General features: G+C 34.4%; 1 protein-coding gene across 1 annotated transcript in view; it reads left to right on the top strand.

The window, feature by feature from the left end:
• Polr1E (RNA polymerase I subunit E) overlaps positions 1–16129 on the top strand; it is a 145576-nt gene that overhangs the window by 46821 nt on the left and 82626 nt on the right. The window contains exons 5-6 of the mRNA XM_090410465.1: positions 6000–6043; positions 15922–16063. Of these exons, the coding sequence (XP_090266591.1) occupies positions 6000–6043; positions 15922–16063 (186 nt within the window). The remainder of the gene's footprint in view (positions 1–5999; positions 6044–15921; positions 16064–16129) is intronic.

Here is a 16129-nt window from a genome sequence, read left to right as displayed (position 1 = left end):
GTCACCTTTATCATCTCTAATTCCTTTTACAGCACTCTTTCCTCCATTCTTAAGCTTCTTCAACAACCTCCAGAATATTTTGCCACCTTCTTGATATTTATTTTCTATGTTCTTGCCAAAGTCCTCCCATGACTTTTGTTTAGCTAGTTTTACAGTGTTTAGCATTCTTGCATTTGTCTCTATATTCTCTAAGAGCACAAGCTGACTTATTTGACAGGAACTTTTGGTATGCTTTCTTCTTTTCCTTCACTGCCTCTTTAACTTCCTGTGTCCACCAGGGAGTTCTGATTTTTTTATCCTTACAGATAACCTCACCACATGCCTCTCTGGCAGAATCAATCAATGTTTTCTTCAGAGTTTGCCACCGAATATCCAAGGTTTGATTCCTGTTCTCAAACTCTTTCATTTTTTCTTCAATAATCTTTGTGTATTTTAGCCTACAGTTCACATCTGAGAGCTGCTCAACTTTTATTCGCTTTAAAACTTTCTTACATGTTATTCTTTTCAATATGAAATTCAATTTTATCCTGCTCAAGACTAAATAGTGATCACTTCCAATTTCAAATCCTCTGTACACTCTGGTGTCCTGCACCAGGGAGAAAACATCACTATCAACAATAACATAGTCAATGAGACTTTTCTTATTCCTAGTCTCTTCTCTCCATGTGAATTTGTGCACATTTTTATGTTGGAACATGGTGTTAGTAATAACCAGTCCATGTCCTGAGCAGAAATCCAACAGATATTTGCCATTATTATTAGCTTTGCTCTTTTCTCCAAATTTTCCCAAAATATTTTTGTATGTCTCACAATCATTTCCTACTCTGCTATTTAGATCCCCAACAAATACCAACTTTACCTTTTTCATTGTGTCAGTTGCTTTTTCTAATGCCTCAAAAAATTCCTCCACTTCTACCTTAGTAGAACCTTCAGTGGGACCATAGGCACAAATAAGTCTCATTGTCCAGTTCCCCATTCTCATATTTGCCCACATTACTCTACTTGAGACTGACTGCCATTCAAGAAGATTAGCCTCATATTTTGTGTTGAATACTATCGCTACCCCTTCTTTTCCTTGATTGTCATTGCCTGAATATAACATTTTGTATTTATTGCTCAGAAAGATCTCACCAGTTTTGGTCTTTTTTGTTTCAGTCACCCCTAATATGTCGATCTGGTACTTATCTAATTCCTCAGCTAGCTCCATTTCTTTGCCATTCAGGCTTCTTACGTTGATAGTACCGATCTTTAACTCTGGTGATGTTGAGTTGGGGTTTATTTTCAGATTTGTTCCAGTAGCTGACTTTTCGCTGTTCGCCCTGGTTCCCTGGCGAAAACAACCGGGGCCTTGTTTAACCGGGCGACGCCCCAGCCAGCATGAAATTTTGTCATGTTGTACCATCATTCTATATTTTGGTTTAACCAATAAGAATACAATTTGGTCGGCTAAATCCCAAATTGCCAGCCCATCCTCATTCGTTCAGTATCCAAGTAGATACCCAACAGGGTGCACCACGAGAAGGTGAGGATTGGACATTAGGTCAGAAGCCCTGGTCGGTTCTCCGCATTCCTTTAAAGGCTATGTGGAGGTCTCCTCTCAGTTATACAGCTTTGACTCTTAAGCACCCCTATTTATTAATAAATTCGTTACTGATTAGGGATAAAAAGTTTTTTTTTTTGTATATGCAGCACCCCTACTTAAAATTTTCACCGGCCGCCACTGATGAAGATTTTAATTTATGTTACCTTAGCTATCTTTTCAGAAGTACCTTTTATATAAGGACTGACATAACTTGGTTAATAAATCCCTACATAACAGATATTGGAAGTCTTATTATTACAGTTGCTAGCAGTAAAGTAGCAATTCCCTAACATTATGAAGCTGATTGGTAAGCTAATTGTAATACTCTCTTCACTCCAACAATCAAGGTTACCTCAATCTCATTTCTTAAGGACACACTAGGACATTTTTTTCCTATTACAATTTAAATATTTCTACCTACATACTTGATTTGTAATTATCTATGCATTTCTTAACAATTGCTTTATGCTCTGAAGATGCTGGTTTGAAAACTGCAAAATATCAGCAGGCTTTATAAATTCACCGATTTATTTTGTCCTGTTATTGTATTTTAAGTTAATCACTCAGATAATGTGTATGATAGCCAATTCATTCACTGTAACAAATTTTCCTGATTAAAATGCCCATAACATTCATGACTTTTTGTGAGTAAAATCACATAATTAATAAAGAAAGAGGGAGGAAGGCTTTTTGAAAAAGAAATTTATTACAGTAAGCCTTTCACAACAAAATTTAATATTGTGTAGCAGTAAAGAAAAAAACAAAACTATTATTTTTGTTACCATAATGTAAGTCAGTAAAATTGTTTAAACCAGACAAAAGTAATGCTTACATAAATAAGTTGACAACATCCAAGTGATCTATTCTTTGATATTTGTGTACTGGTGAAAATTTCTTTGGATAGTGTGAAGTAAATTCAGTTTAGAACACACAGTGATGCCTTCTGATATGTGTTGTTGAATTGAATTTTTGTTTGTTTTTCTTTTTTACTTGCAGGAAAAAATTTTGGAGGGGTGGGGAATGCTAAAAAATTAGCTTGATTCAGTGTTGTACTGAACTTGAATTGTAGTGATTGTAGTGAACTTGAAAGTAGATTTTCTCACAAAACCACATGATCTTGGGAGAGAAAGAGATGATGAAATGAAATCAATCAGATAAAATTTATAATTTTTTTAGAAAAAAATTATTCTAAATACTCCAAAAAAAAATCTTAATATAAATTGGATTAAACTCCTGTTTAATTATAATTTTTTTTCTAAAATATGTTGAGAGGTTTTGTGTTTTGACTTCATGGAAAAAGATAATGAAATGAGGTAGAGAATCTTTGAATTTGGTATTGGCTACTATGAGTGAATTCAGCATTACCGGGTTAAATTATCATGTACTATACTGCTCAAAAAAAAAAAAAAAAAAATGCGATTAAAATATAAATGGGCATTCTGGCATGCAAATTCTTCATATCCAATAGAAATTGAACCACCACTCAACAGATCTGCACGCAATGCATGTTTACTTATTCCTGCAAAAACACTGGTTGTGACCACATCACTTCATTCCTTTTCTTTGACTCATTCAGTGTGTTAGCCACATTTCTAGTACCTTCAGGATTGTAAGGTATTGTTTAGATGGTTCTTTCTTTGAGATGGCAAGTAGTTGGACAACTTAAATGTTGCAGACAAAGGTGACACATTGCCTTAATGTGTCATCTGGGCATATGGATGCAGTTTCAGGAGACAGTAACTATTACAGGAGTAGTGGATGAAGCTTGCCTAAGGACTATGTCAACCAGATGACTGCTATATGGCATCAACAGCAAGATGTAATCTTACAATGTCTTGTCATTGATTGTCTCATGAGGTTGCTTTGGACACAACTGAAAACATTTCCAAGTGAACATTGAAAATGTTATGAAAAGGCTCTGTTTAAATGGATTTTACACAAAGATGCCAATAGTTTTTATCCCATTAACCACAGACTGCTGCTACAGAACTTGTCAAAACACTTGTGCCATGAGCATGTGACTTGGATTCCTGACAAATGGGGAACAGCTCTGTTATCTGATGATGACTCCCATTTTAACTTAAATACTAATTCTAGATGCTGTTTGATCTAAACAGAATGAGGAATGTGGTACTAACCCTCCAGAAACAGAAAAAGAAACTAAATTTCTGGCAATGATGCTGGCCAAGTGCCTTGGCTAGTATGATCACCAGACTTAAATCTGGTCGAATATGTTGGGATGCCCTTGGACATTACTTTACATGTTGAAAGCAGCTGCCTCATTTACTTGGAGAGCTAAATTCTGCTGTGATGGAAGAATAAGATTTGTTGCCTCAGAATCTTATTATCAATACCCTTATGTCAAGCATAGTCCACCACTGACAGGCCTGTTTGGCTGTTAAGAGAGAAACACATCATACTGATGTTGTGTGACCATATTTTTGAGCATATAATCAATGTAGATTTCTATAATATGATTTGGTAATTATTATATATCTATATGTAATGGCCGTTATGAAGGACCAACAGTTCTTGTTGTGTTCTAATTTCATTGTTATTCTCTTGTTTTGTTTTGTTTTTTTATGTTGGACCCATACACAGGAGGTTGGTTGGTCAACCTATAGTACATTAGTACCGTATATGGGTAGTGGGTTAGGAAAGGAGGAATTTGTTTATATTGATTTGAATGACTTTAAATTGTATTCCTTGGGAAACACAGCAGGTGAGAGACTGTTCCACAGTGCAGCAGTTGCAGGGATGAAGGAAGAGGAAAATAAACTTGTTCTGTTTGTTTTTAGGTGTACTGTGAAGAGATGTTGTGCAGCAGCTGCACGTGTTTCAATGAGCTTTGTACTGAGCAGAGGAATTATTGATGTTATTTCAGATGAGCATTTCCCATGGAAATATTTGTAGAATATACATACTGCAGAGACCCTACGTCTGTGTGAAAGTGGGGGGAGAGAGTTGGTAAGGGATGGATCATTGATAAGTCTAATTGCTCTCCTCTGTATTGAATCGAGAGCTTTTAGGGGCCCCACCCCATATGTGGGGGCATTATTCAATAGCTGGGTGGATTTGTGATTTGTATAATGTTAATAGCTGTTTGGGAGTGAAGTAACGTCTTGAGCAAAAGAGAGAAATCCTAGTTTTTTTTTTAGGCTGAGGATGCAATGGTTGTGATATGTTTATGCCAGGAGAGGTTTGATGTGAGGGTGATTCCAAGAAGCAAGATCTCAAACTGTCTGGAAATTTGGGTATCATCAAAAAGGATACTGGGAAAAAATTTTATTGGCTTTGAAATTTATGAGATTATCCAAACCCCATTGTAGGATGGCTTGGAGATCGGAGTTGAGGATTGGGATGGTTGAGGTGAGTTGTGAAGGGTAAGGCTTGTCAAATGCAAGTGAGGAGTGTAGTGTGCTGTCATCTGCAAAACTGTATTGGGTTGGAGGTCAGTTGCCTTATATATATATATATATATATATATATATATATATATATATATATATATATATATATATATATATATATATATATATATATATTCTTCATTTATAAATGCTGATTTAAGTCTAAGTATAACTTATGCACTTTATATATATTTCAAAATGTTTGTAAAAAAAAATTACTAATAATTGTAATTGGTGGTCTTGTACACCACCATGTCAAATTTTGTCCTGCTTCGTTGCTAACTTTTTTTTTACTTTTGTAGCCATGGTCATGTTAATTGATTACAGTTTTCTGATTCATCTCTCAGATCCATGTGCTGATTTCCTTACTGTTGTATACTGTCAATTTTTTTAACTGATTTCTCTCTTATTCCATTATGTATCTAGCTTTCTCTTATGTCAGCTTTCTAATTTTGACATTTGTTTGCAAAATTAACTTTCTTTATTTGTTAAAAATTGTGCCTAACTAAAGTGTACTAGTTTTATTCTTTACTATTGGGAAGGAAACAGATAGTTATTATTTTTCCACCATTTTTGTATTATATTATTGACTATCATATTAAATTTGTTAGAGCATTTATTAATTTTTATTTTAAATTTTTATCTACCCCCATGTAGACTTTGAGTGATTTAAAGAAAATGACATTGTTTACCTTTTAATAAAGAACTTAAATTTAATGCTTCCTATCTTGACTTGAGGATTGATATCACACTCCTAAATAAATAATAATAAATAACACCATTGTTAGTACAGCTTTGCATCAAGTACTGCCTTATATATGTATATTCTTAATTTATAAATGCTGATTTAAGTTAAAGTATAACTTACATATCACATTTGTATATATTTCAAAATGTTCATTAAAAAAAAAAATTACTAATAATTGAATATTCCAGTTTATATATATATATATATATATATATATATATATAAATCAAATCTCTCTTTTCTAACTTGATTTTTTTAGTGCCAGAAAAAACAGAAAACCAAAACTTGTCCTATAGAGAAAAGGTAATTAATTTTGTTATCTACTTGTCTGAAATGCTTCATTTAGAAGTTGGTTCTCTATTTAAATAGTGAGAAGCAATAAGTTTATGCAAAGGAAATTAAAATTTAAAAAAAAAGCATCCTTCTCATGGAAAATCTTTGAGAAGATTTGAGGATTTTTCGAAAAAAAAAAAAAAAAAAAAAAATTGATTTGTGAGTTTTGCTCACAAAATCAATTTTGTGACCAAAACTTATTTCAGTAGATTTGAAATAGTAATTTCTCCCCTCCCCTTTTCATAAGTCTTAAATTTGTCTTATAAACAAGTATGCAGCTATATATAGTTTTGTTGTATAAATTATTATTATTTACAGTATTTCCATGGAGTCTGGAGACTCCTTGTGTTGAGACACCCACACTAACTTTTAAACATACAAAACCTATCCTATTTCTCCTTAAACTTATTTGCTGTCAGGGCAGGGCATTCACAATTAATTCTGGCAATCCATTCCACTCATTCACCACTCTCCACACAAAAAAACTAGGCTGCACATCCTTACTAACTACACTCTTACACAACTTTCACAGATGCCCTGGTTCTCGGTTTGTCATATAATGAAAATATTATGCATTTTCATCAATATTTGCATCAGTTTTATAAAATCCTTTAATATCTTATGTTTTCATATTCCCTCTTTTCTGCCCATCAACCAAACTTTGTAACGCACACACATCTTCAGCCTCTCCTCATAGAAAGCATTCCACAGACCTCTAAACCAGCTTCGTCACTTGTCTCTGAATCCTCTTCACCACTTCCTGATCCACAAGAAACCTGGGTAACCAAATCTGTGCACAGTAGTCAAGATGTGACCAAATCACAGCCTTATAAAGAGGGATAATAACTTCCCTATCTTTACTTGTTAGCATCTGTTTCAACATCCAAGTAATCCTTTGAGTTATTTTACCAACTTTTGTAGTATGCACTCTTCAACTCTCTATCATTATTCCCAATCATCAATCAATTTCTTGTAATCCACTACCATCTACCGTATGTGATACATAGCATGTAACTTTTTCAACCTGAAGTGCATTACCTTACATTTTGCAACATTAAGTTGACAATCATTATCTTGTGCCCACAATGCTAATTTATTCAAATCATCCTGCAGAATACCTACATCAACTATTGCTCTCTCCATTTTTGCATCATCAGCAAACAACTGAATATCCCCAGTCCCTTAAATGTTTCTCTATATCATTGATATACAAATTAAAGAGTAGTGGCCCTAGTGTGGAACCCTGAGGTACTCCACTAGTCACCCTCATTCTCCTAGATTCCATTCTACCATATACTACTCTCTGGTGCCTGTCTGTCACCCACCTGCATCCATGCTACTAGCTTCATATACATTCCCATTTGCTCCAACTTTTGTAATAGTTTTTCCTATGTTTGCAAATCGTGGTGTAGCCATTTCCTTTATCCACTGTCACTTTATTATAACATATGAATAAATTACTGAGTGGGACCTACCTTTTACAAAACCATGCTGCCCACTATAGATTATTGTATCCCTATCTATCCACTATTGGATTTTACCTTTAACTAACTTTTCCAATACTTTAACAACCACTCCTGATATTTTAATTGGTCTGTCGTTTGCTATTGTCTTGGAGCCACCTTTATATGATGAAATTATATTGTCCTCTCTCCACTCCCTTGGAACCTTGCCAGAGCCCAGACTTAGATTGAACAATTTCATCAGAAGCAGTGTCGATTATCTTGCACATTCACGTAGTACACAGGCTGACATGCCATCCAGTCCCATTGCTATATTCACACTGATATTTTTCAATATGCTGAACACCTCCTGTTCATCTTTCTCAATTTTAATATGCATCTCTGTCACATCAACTGCAAAATCTCCACCTGGATGATCCACCTTTGCAAAATGATCTCTCAGCAACTCAACTCTATGTTTTATTTCTGCCACCTTCCTACCATCAGCAGTGATTAAAAGTCATCCTGTCATTGCCATTTTTCTCTTGCTACTTAATGAAAAAACTCTTTTGGATTTACTTTGGCCTGCTTAGCTGATTTTCTCTCATAATCTGATTTAGCTTCTTTTACCATGCTAGTAACCCTTCTTTCTTGCATTTTGTACTGTTCATGAGTATGCTGATCACCTTTTTGTTCATATTCCCTCCTTTTCCAGCTTTTGCTTTATATCTCTACTCATCCACTTCATCCCCACTTGTTGAAAGTTTTTTCACGTAGTTAAACTATAAATTAAAGTTGCCAATAAATTATATTCTTATATATAATGTAGAAATTAAAGTTTGCTTATACTTGGATAAAAAATTAAACCAAAAATTTTTTTTCTTGCTATCTTCAATTTATAGTCCAAGTAAAAAAAGTTTTTCAACATCCAGAGTAATTTAATAATAAGGTATACAACTTTTCACTACTTCTTCTCCCTACTACATATTAGGCCTACTGGCCTGTTACAGAGCTTACTTAAACTCTTCTAAGTCGTATCCATCCTGAGGATAAGGTGACTAGCCCTTTGCCTCCCAGTATATCCTGTGGTTGTAGCTCATGTGTTCATAGGGCTGGTTTGCCTGTTTGAAGAAGAAAAAAATGATGACTGAACATTAGTTTCTTTTTGCTCTTCATAAATCTCAATAACAGGTTTACACGTTTCTATTTCTCTTTGAAGCTTTAAGAACCATGAGACCTTGGAATCCATTCAGATATTAAAAATAAATAGCATGCAAACATTAAATCATGGAGCACTAAAACACTAAAAATATAACATGTCTGTTTGAGAGGAAGACTGGGGAAAGTGTACATGTGCCATGTGAACCATGGCACATGTGAACATTGTGTATGCACAATCTAGCTACTGTTAGATTGTGTATGAATAACATAGGCAGATTAAGTAAAAAATTTTTATAATTCACCATTTTTCTAGCCTTTTCATGGAAATCTGCATAAGTCTGAATTGATGTAAATGAGGGACTGCTTGTACTTTTTTTTAAAACTATAACAAGCAACCAGATCTTGATCATTGCACCTCTGATAACTAAAAGAATCTGGATAATTTTGAAACCAGTATGGTAATTCAGTTATATGATAAATTTGGAGATCAAATGAATCACCATGACAGTTAATCTGAGAGGGGGAAAAAATGTATAAGGGGGACCGGAAAGTAATCAATTATTTTTAATAGGTCATTTTTAGCCGATTGTTTTTTCTTAAATAACACATAAATGATTAAATTTGATTTTTATTTAAATATTAGCATTACTTTTCTATTTAAAAAATCTGTTTGTTTTTTTTTAATTTTAGATTATTTTTTTTTTTAATATGGCGGACTTTAAAGTTAAAGAGCACCATTTACATCATTGTATGCTGTTTTTGTTTCACCAAGAGACGTATTGAAGATTAACAAATGTCAGCAATGGTTTAGAAAATTTGCAGAAAAAAATTTTGACCTCTCTGATTGTCATTGATCTGGAAGACCTCTTACTCTAGATAACAATGCTCTTAAGACTCTCGTTGAATCAGATCCAAAACAAACAATACAAGAATTAGCAGAGAAACTTAATTCATCATGGTCAATTGTCCAAGAGCACTTACATAAGAGTGGCAAGGTTCTTGAACATGCCGTATGGGTACCGCATGAACCGTCAAAAAACAGTAAAGCACAGACGGGCAATTTGCAATTCATTGTTGACCAGACAACAAAATAACCCCTTTTTGGAATGAGTCGTAACTGGTGACAAAAAATGGGTGCTGTATGAGAATAATAAACACAAAAAGCAGTGGCTTTCTCCAAATCAAACTCCAATTCCAACACCTAAAGATGGACTTCATCCACAAAAGGTTCTGTTGTGGGTTTGGTAGGATATTCGTGGAATTATTCATTACGAACTCATGGAACAAGGTAAGACTATCACAGCAGCCATCTACTGTGAACAATTAGAGCGACTACATCAAGCATTGTTAATCAAACATTCTGCACTTGTCAATCAAAAAGGGATAATTTTGCAGCAAGATAATGCAAAACCACATTCTGCAAGAATGACTCAAGAAAAAATTAGGCAGTTAGGATGGGAACTTCTACCACATTCTTCATATTCGCCGGATATTGTCCCTAGTGACTATCACTTATTCAAGTCCTTAGAACACAGCATAAGATGTAAAACCTTCCGTTCGCAAGATGATGTCCAAAGGTGTTTGATATCATTTTTTGCCTCCAAAGAAAAAACTTTTTTCAAAAAGGAATTCTAAACTTAGTAGATCATTGGAATAAGGTTATAATTAACGATGGCGATTATAGAATTGAATAATGTTAATTTGTTGTTTAATAAAATTTATATTAAAAATGTAGTTCAAAAAATTGATTACTTTCCGGTCCCCCTTATACATTGGTTTATTATTGCATTGAAAGTTAAAGTACATATGCTTTGTTAGCCACAAGATGGCATTTGCCTTTCAACTTAAAAAGAAAAATTAAGTTACTGCTTAGTTAAAAGTATGAGAATGACTGAAATAAATTATTAATAAGATTTGGTGTGTGTGTGTGTGTGTGAGACTTTAATCATGGTAGAAGTTTGATAAGGAATAATACCACTTAGTAGATGGTTAAGTAGAATATATAGGCATCTTAAGAAGCTAACACACACACACACATTGGTGCTATATATTTATTATGCTCTTTCGTAATTGCTTTCAAAGTCTACATCATTTTCTTTAGGGTGTTCTGAAAACTGTCAGATCATTATTTTTTCAGCATATCAACTCAGGTACCAAAGAAATAGTTTGCCTTGTATGCCATGCTTATATGTTGATTATTACACGTTTATATTCGTAGGTAGAAAATCATAACATATCCAACATAATAACTCAAAGACTAATTACTATTTCAACCGTTTTTGCTTAATTCAGATTGACAATTTAGGGTACAATATATGTCATGGAAATTTGTCATGTTGTAATTCTTGCAGATAGGCTTATATGTTGGTAACACATGTCTATTAAATTATTTAAGGAATTTACAATGAATACTTGAATATTAATTAAAATAAACTTTAATAAATACCCCCTATATTTTGGCAATGTCACATTGCCATCTTCATGGGAACATACAACTATGACGTGCACGCAGGCACTACAAAAAGCAAATGAGGCTGATTCCATGAACAATCTTTCATATTTAAATTGCTGTTGGGGGGGGGGTATATTCAGCAATGTGACATTGCTGAAATATAGGAGATATTTATTAAAGTTTCTTTTAATTAATATTCCAGTATATGTTGTAAATTCCTTAAATAATTTAATAGTCTTGTCATGTTGTACCATCATTTTTTATTTTGGCTTAAGCCAATAAGAATACAATTTGGGCAGCTAAATCCCAAATTGCCAGCTCATCCTTGTTCATTCAGTATCCAGGTAGATACCTGACAGGGTGAGGATTGTACATTGGGTCAGAAGCTCTGATCGGTTCTCTGCATTTCTTTAAAGGCCATGTGGAGGTCTCTCAGTTATATAGCTTTGTCCTTTATGTTGGAGTCTTGACAGGTAACTGATTTGGAGAAAAATTGTAGATAGGAAGTTAACAGTGATATAATTTTTCATGTAGTACTATATCCTGTACACCCCTTGAGCATATATGTCAGGAATTTGATGATGCTGATATATGTCATGAAAACACATTTCAAAACAGAATGATACAAAAATAAAAAAAAATAACAAAGTGAAGCCTATAGTGCTCTAAACAAGGAAAAATCAGAGAAACAATCCATTTGGTAATATTTTTCTTCCCCACTTTCTTATCCAATAGTTAACCTTTACCGCACCTCATCACTACGCACTTGTTAAACAATATTAACACCAACCTTATAGCAACCTGGCGTCAATTACATACCATAAATCTGAAGAACTTTTGAAAAAATAACTAAAGCTCTAAAAAAATACTCTCCTAAAGATCATATGAAACTCATATCTTCCAAGAGTTTATGAAGTGAATTGCATTTGTAATCTTGCCCATTATGGCCAGATCCACCAGATGGCTACCATTCAAACTGATAAACATAAATAGGGATAGAAGTGTTGGTATCTTGCTCCACCTTTGCTACGAGTTGCACTACTTACCCAGGTAAGATAGTACAACACTATATTCAGTCCTGAAAATATTTTCAGGCGCAAACTTTGTTTGCTCTCACTGGGATAAAGGATTAAACTAAATTTATTATAGTCTAACCTAGTGAAAAATAAACTTTCAACATCTTTCTCTAAATCCACAGTAATTTAATAAAAAAAAAAGGTGGTAAACCTTTTGGCAACTCCTATAGGTAAAGATGACCTTGCTACTGCTTCTGCCTGGTATCTCCAACTCTGGGCCTGGCTCCCACTGAAGAGACCTCAATAAAGGGCAAAAGTAGTCTGGGTAGTGGCCAATCCCTTAATGTATAACAGTATACATATCCACAAGGAGATGTGTTTTGCATTATGGGAGATACTGGGATAGGAGTGCTGGTAGCTTGCTCCACCTTTGCTACGAGTTGCCCTGGTGTTGCACTACTTACCCAGGTAAGATACTACAACACTATATTCAGTCCTGAAGATATTTTCAGGAAGGAAAGTAGTATTAAACATGATATCAAAATTGGAGATGTTAATGTCAGCTCTTTGCTTTATGCGGATGATATTATACTTCTAAATAAATCCGCTACAAGTCTGCAAGATTCTCTGACTAAATTGAATAGCTGTTGTAATAGATATGGTATGAAAGTCAGCAATAAAAAGACAAAGACAATGAAAATAGGCAGAATCATTGAAAATGCTAACTGTGTTGTGAATGGAGAACCTGTGGAACAAGTGAAACATTTCAGCTACTTAGGCCCGATTTTTACTGAAGATGGTAAATTAAATATAGAAATAGACAACAGAATCAGCAAAGCTGGTATGGTGGGAAGTCAATTGAATAAATTCATTTGGAATAAGAGAGAAATTAGTCGGAACACTAAATTAGCTGTATACAAGACACTGTTCAAACCAGTTTTAACTTATGGATCTGAGAGCTGGGTCAGAAGTAAAACACTTGACCAAAGACTAGTGACCACAGATATGAGAGTCCTGAGAAAGATTATGGGCGTGAACAGATGGCATCAATGGCAATATCATATTAAAAACGAGGATATTAGGAAAGAACTTGACATTGTCAGCATCCAGGAATGCGTTAGTAGAGCTAATCTCAGGTGGTATGGTCACTTAAACAGAATGGGCGAGGAAAGATTAGCAAAACAAGTGTTCTCTGCCAGGTTGGCAGCAAAACGACCCAGAGGAAGACCAAGATATAGGTGGATTGATATGGTACAAAGTGCCTTAGACGATAGAAATATAAGATCTGATAATGTTGGAGTCTTGACAAGTAACAGACTGATTTGGAGGAAAATTGTAGATAGGAAGTTAGTAATGATGTAATTTTTTTCATGTAGTACTATCATATCCTGTACACCCCTTGAGGGTACATGGCAGGAATTTGATGATGATGATGATGATTTGTAAATCTGCTTATTTGTTGACATACTCCAACCTCAACAAATTTTGATGCAGAAAAACTACTTACTATCAGGGACATGTTCTTAGACTTTTAATCCCATGGCCAAAAATTTTCAGTGATACCTATGAGAATTCCATTTAGCATTGTTGGCTTCGCTTAATTTTTTCTTTGTTTCTTTCTTTTTATGCGTTATCTGTATATGTTGTTCCCTGATGTTACCAATTTGTCTTTGGTGAGAATACTAGAAACCACTATTCTCTCCAAGCTGTGTGCATACAAACAGGTCCTCTCCCAGCTGTTTCAAGCTGGGAGAGGACCTGTTTGTATGCACACAGCCTGGAGTTTCTTGGCTGTTTCAAGTATACTTGCATAAAATCATTCCAGAAATGCTCAGTAGGGAAATTCCTTTGTAATTCTTCAGTTTTATTTCTCTTTTTATGGATGAGTACTATGAGAGCTCTACTCCAATCATTTGGAATTTGACCCTCTGAGCAAGCCTTCTGAGTTATGCGGTGCAGCCACTGTAAAACTTTTGATCCGTATTTCAGCATTTCTGGTTGAATTCCATCTACTCCAGCTGCCTTTCCACATTTCAGGTTTTTGATGGCTTTCTCCTCTTCAAGTATTGATATTTGTTTTTGACTGCATTTCTGTTGAGTGTTTTCTACCAGCGTGCTGACACTGCTTGTTTCATTTAGTGATCTTTCAAAGTGATTATCTACACATCGAGAATATTATCTTCAGTTTTCGTGTCACCTTTATCATCTGTGATTACTTTATCACTAGTCTCCAGAATATTTTGCCACCTTCCTGATATTTATTTTTTGTGTTCCTACCAAAGTCTTCCCATGACATTTGATAGCTTGTTTTTACACTTTGCTCTGCTTTCTTATATTTTTCTCTGTATTCTCTAAGAGCACAAACTGACTTATTTGTCAGGAACTTTCAGTGTGCTTTCTTCTCCCTTGACTGCCTCTTTAACTTTCTGAGTCCATCATGGAGTTCTGATTTTTCTATCCTTACAGATGACCTCACTACATAGCTGAATCAATCAGTGCTTTCTTCAGGGTTTGCCACTGAATAATGCAATTAATATGCAATTGTTTCAGGTGCCTAAACATGCCATAGCAAATAACATAAAAGCAGCTCACTGTTCTATAATCGAGCCCTCGCAGTACCTGAAGTTAAGGCAAAAGATTCTCTTATTCTCAAAAAGATTTTCCTATTTTCTTTTTTTTTCCTAGCATGTGCTTTTAAGGCCTTAAACATTCCTAGACATCAAATAATATACAGTAATCCCCTGAGTTACGTAAGTAATGCGTTCCATAAATCTTTACGTAACTGAATTTTACGTAAGTCGAATTTGTAAATTGCTTAAGTGTAACTTTGTAAGAAACTGCAATATTTATTATTATTATATGTATGTATATATACAGATATGTATATTATTTACACAGTATTATTTTATAAATGAAACATCATGCAGCAGTATTTACTCGGATATAAACTATAAAAGTATGAAAAATGCGAACTTTATCCTTCACTGTCGAAATAGTTCGATTTATATCCTGAGCTATTGTTGATATAATTTTCCCATCTTCATGCACATTCATAAACTTTTCTTCTAAAGTAATTGCAGACCTTTGTTTTTTAGATTTATTACCATCGCATTCGGTTTTGCGTTTAGAATCCATTTTAAGGGTAAATAAACAACGAGCACTAATGGTGATAAACAAGTGACTAAACTAGCTGCACAAGGCATGGACTACTGACGGGTCGGGGGAAAAGAGGAATTATTTACGGAGTCCTTATTTCTGATTGGTAGGTTTCAGTTTGAATGTTGCGCACTTGCCCTCTGCTGCTCTCGGTATTTATCGGTAACCTGTCACTGCCTGTTACTATTCATTACATCTGCTGTGAATGCCAAGTCTAGTTAACATTATGTCATTGCATACTGCAATGGATGTCAAAGCCGCAAACATGTTTATATGTGCTAGTACATTTTCGAGATTTATTACGTAACTGCGAATTTACATAAGTCGGGGGGGGGGGGGTTACTGTACAATGAATCTACACTTTGAGAAATAGTTTACAATTCGTATTTTGACAACTCCTAATTTTATATCATTTATTTCCTCTCCATCCTTCCTACAGTTGTAGAAAATTGGAAGTCACTGTGAATCTGCATTGGTATACTATCGGCTCTTTCATGCCATAAATTTTATATTACCTTTTTTTTTCCTTTGCCAAGTATTAAATGATATATTGTGTAAATGTATAATTTGTTTGAGCTGCTGTGTTTTCTCTCTGAAAAAGCAATGACTGTAAATTTTCAGGTTGACCAACTTACTAGTGCTTTTGGTAGCAAGAAGAGGAAAAGAGCTATGGATGACAGGTTACGTTCTACAGTTAAAAATAAAACATTGGAGGTATCAGCCACAAAAATATTAAAGCATACCGATATTTCATCTTCTGCTGGTAATATATATATCTTAATTATTTTCTTTTGTTTTTTTGTTTATATTCTGAAACCAGCTAATGTAA

Source organism: Typopeltis vanoorti, chromosome 20 (assembly GCF_054136105.1).
Source record: "Typopeltis vanoorti isolate ZY-2024b chromosome 20, IOZ_Tvanoo_1.0, whole genome shotgun sequence".
NCBI classification, from domain to species: Eukaryota; Metazoa; Arthropoda; class Arachnida; order Uropygi; family Thelyphonidae; genus Typopeltis; species Typopeltis vanoorti.
This window is presented reverse-complemented; position numbering and strand designations above follow the sequence as displayed.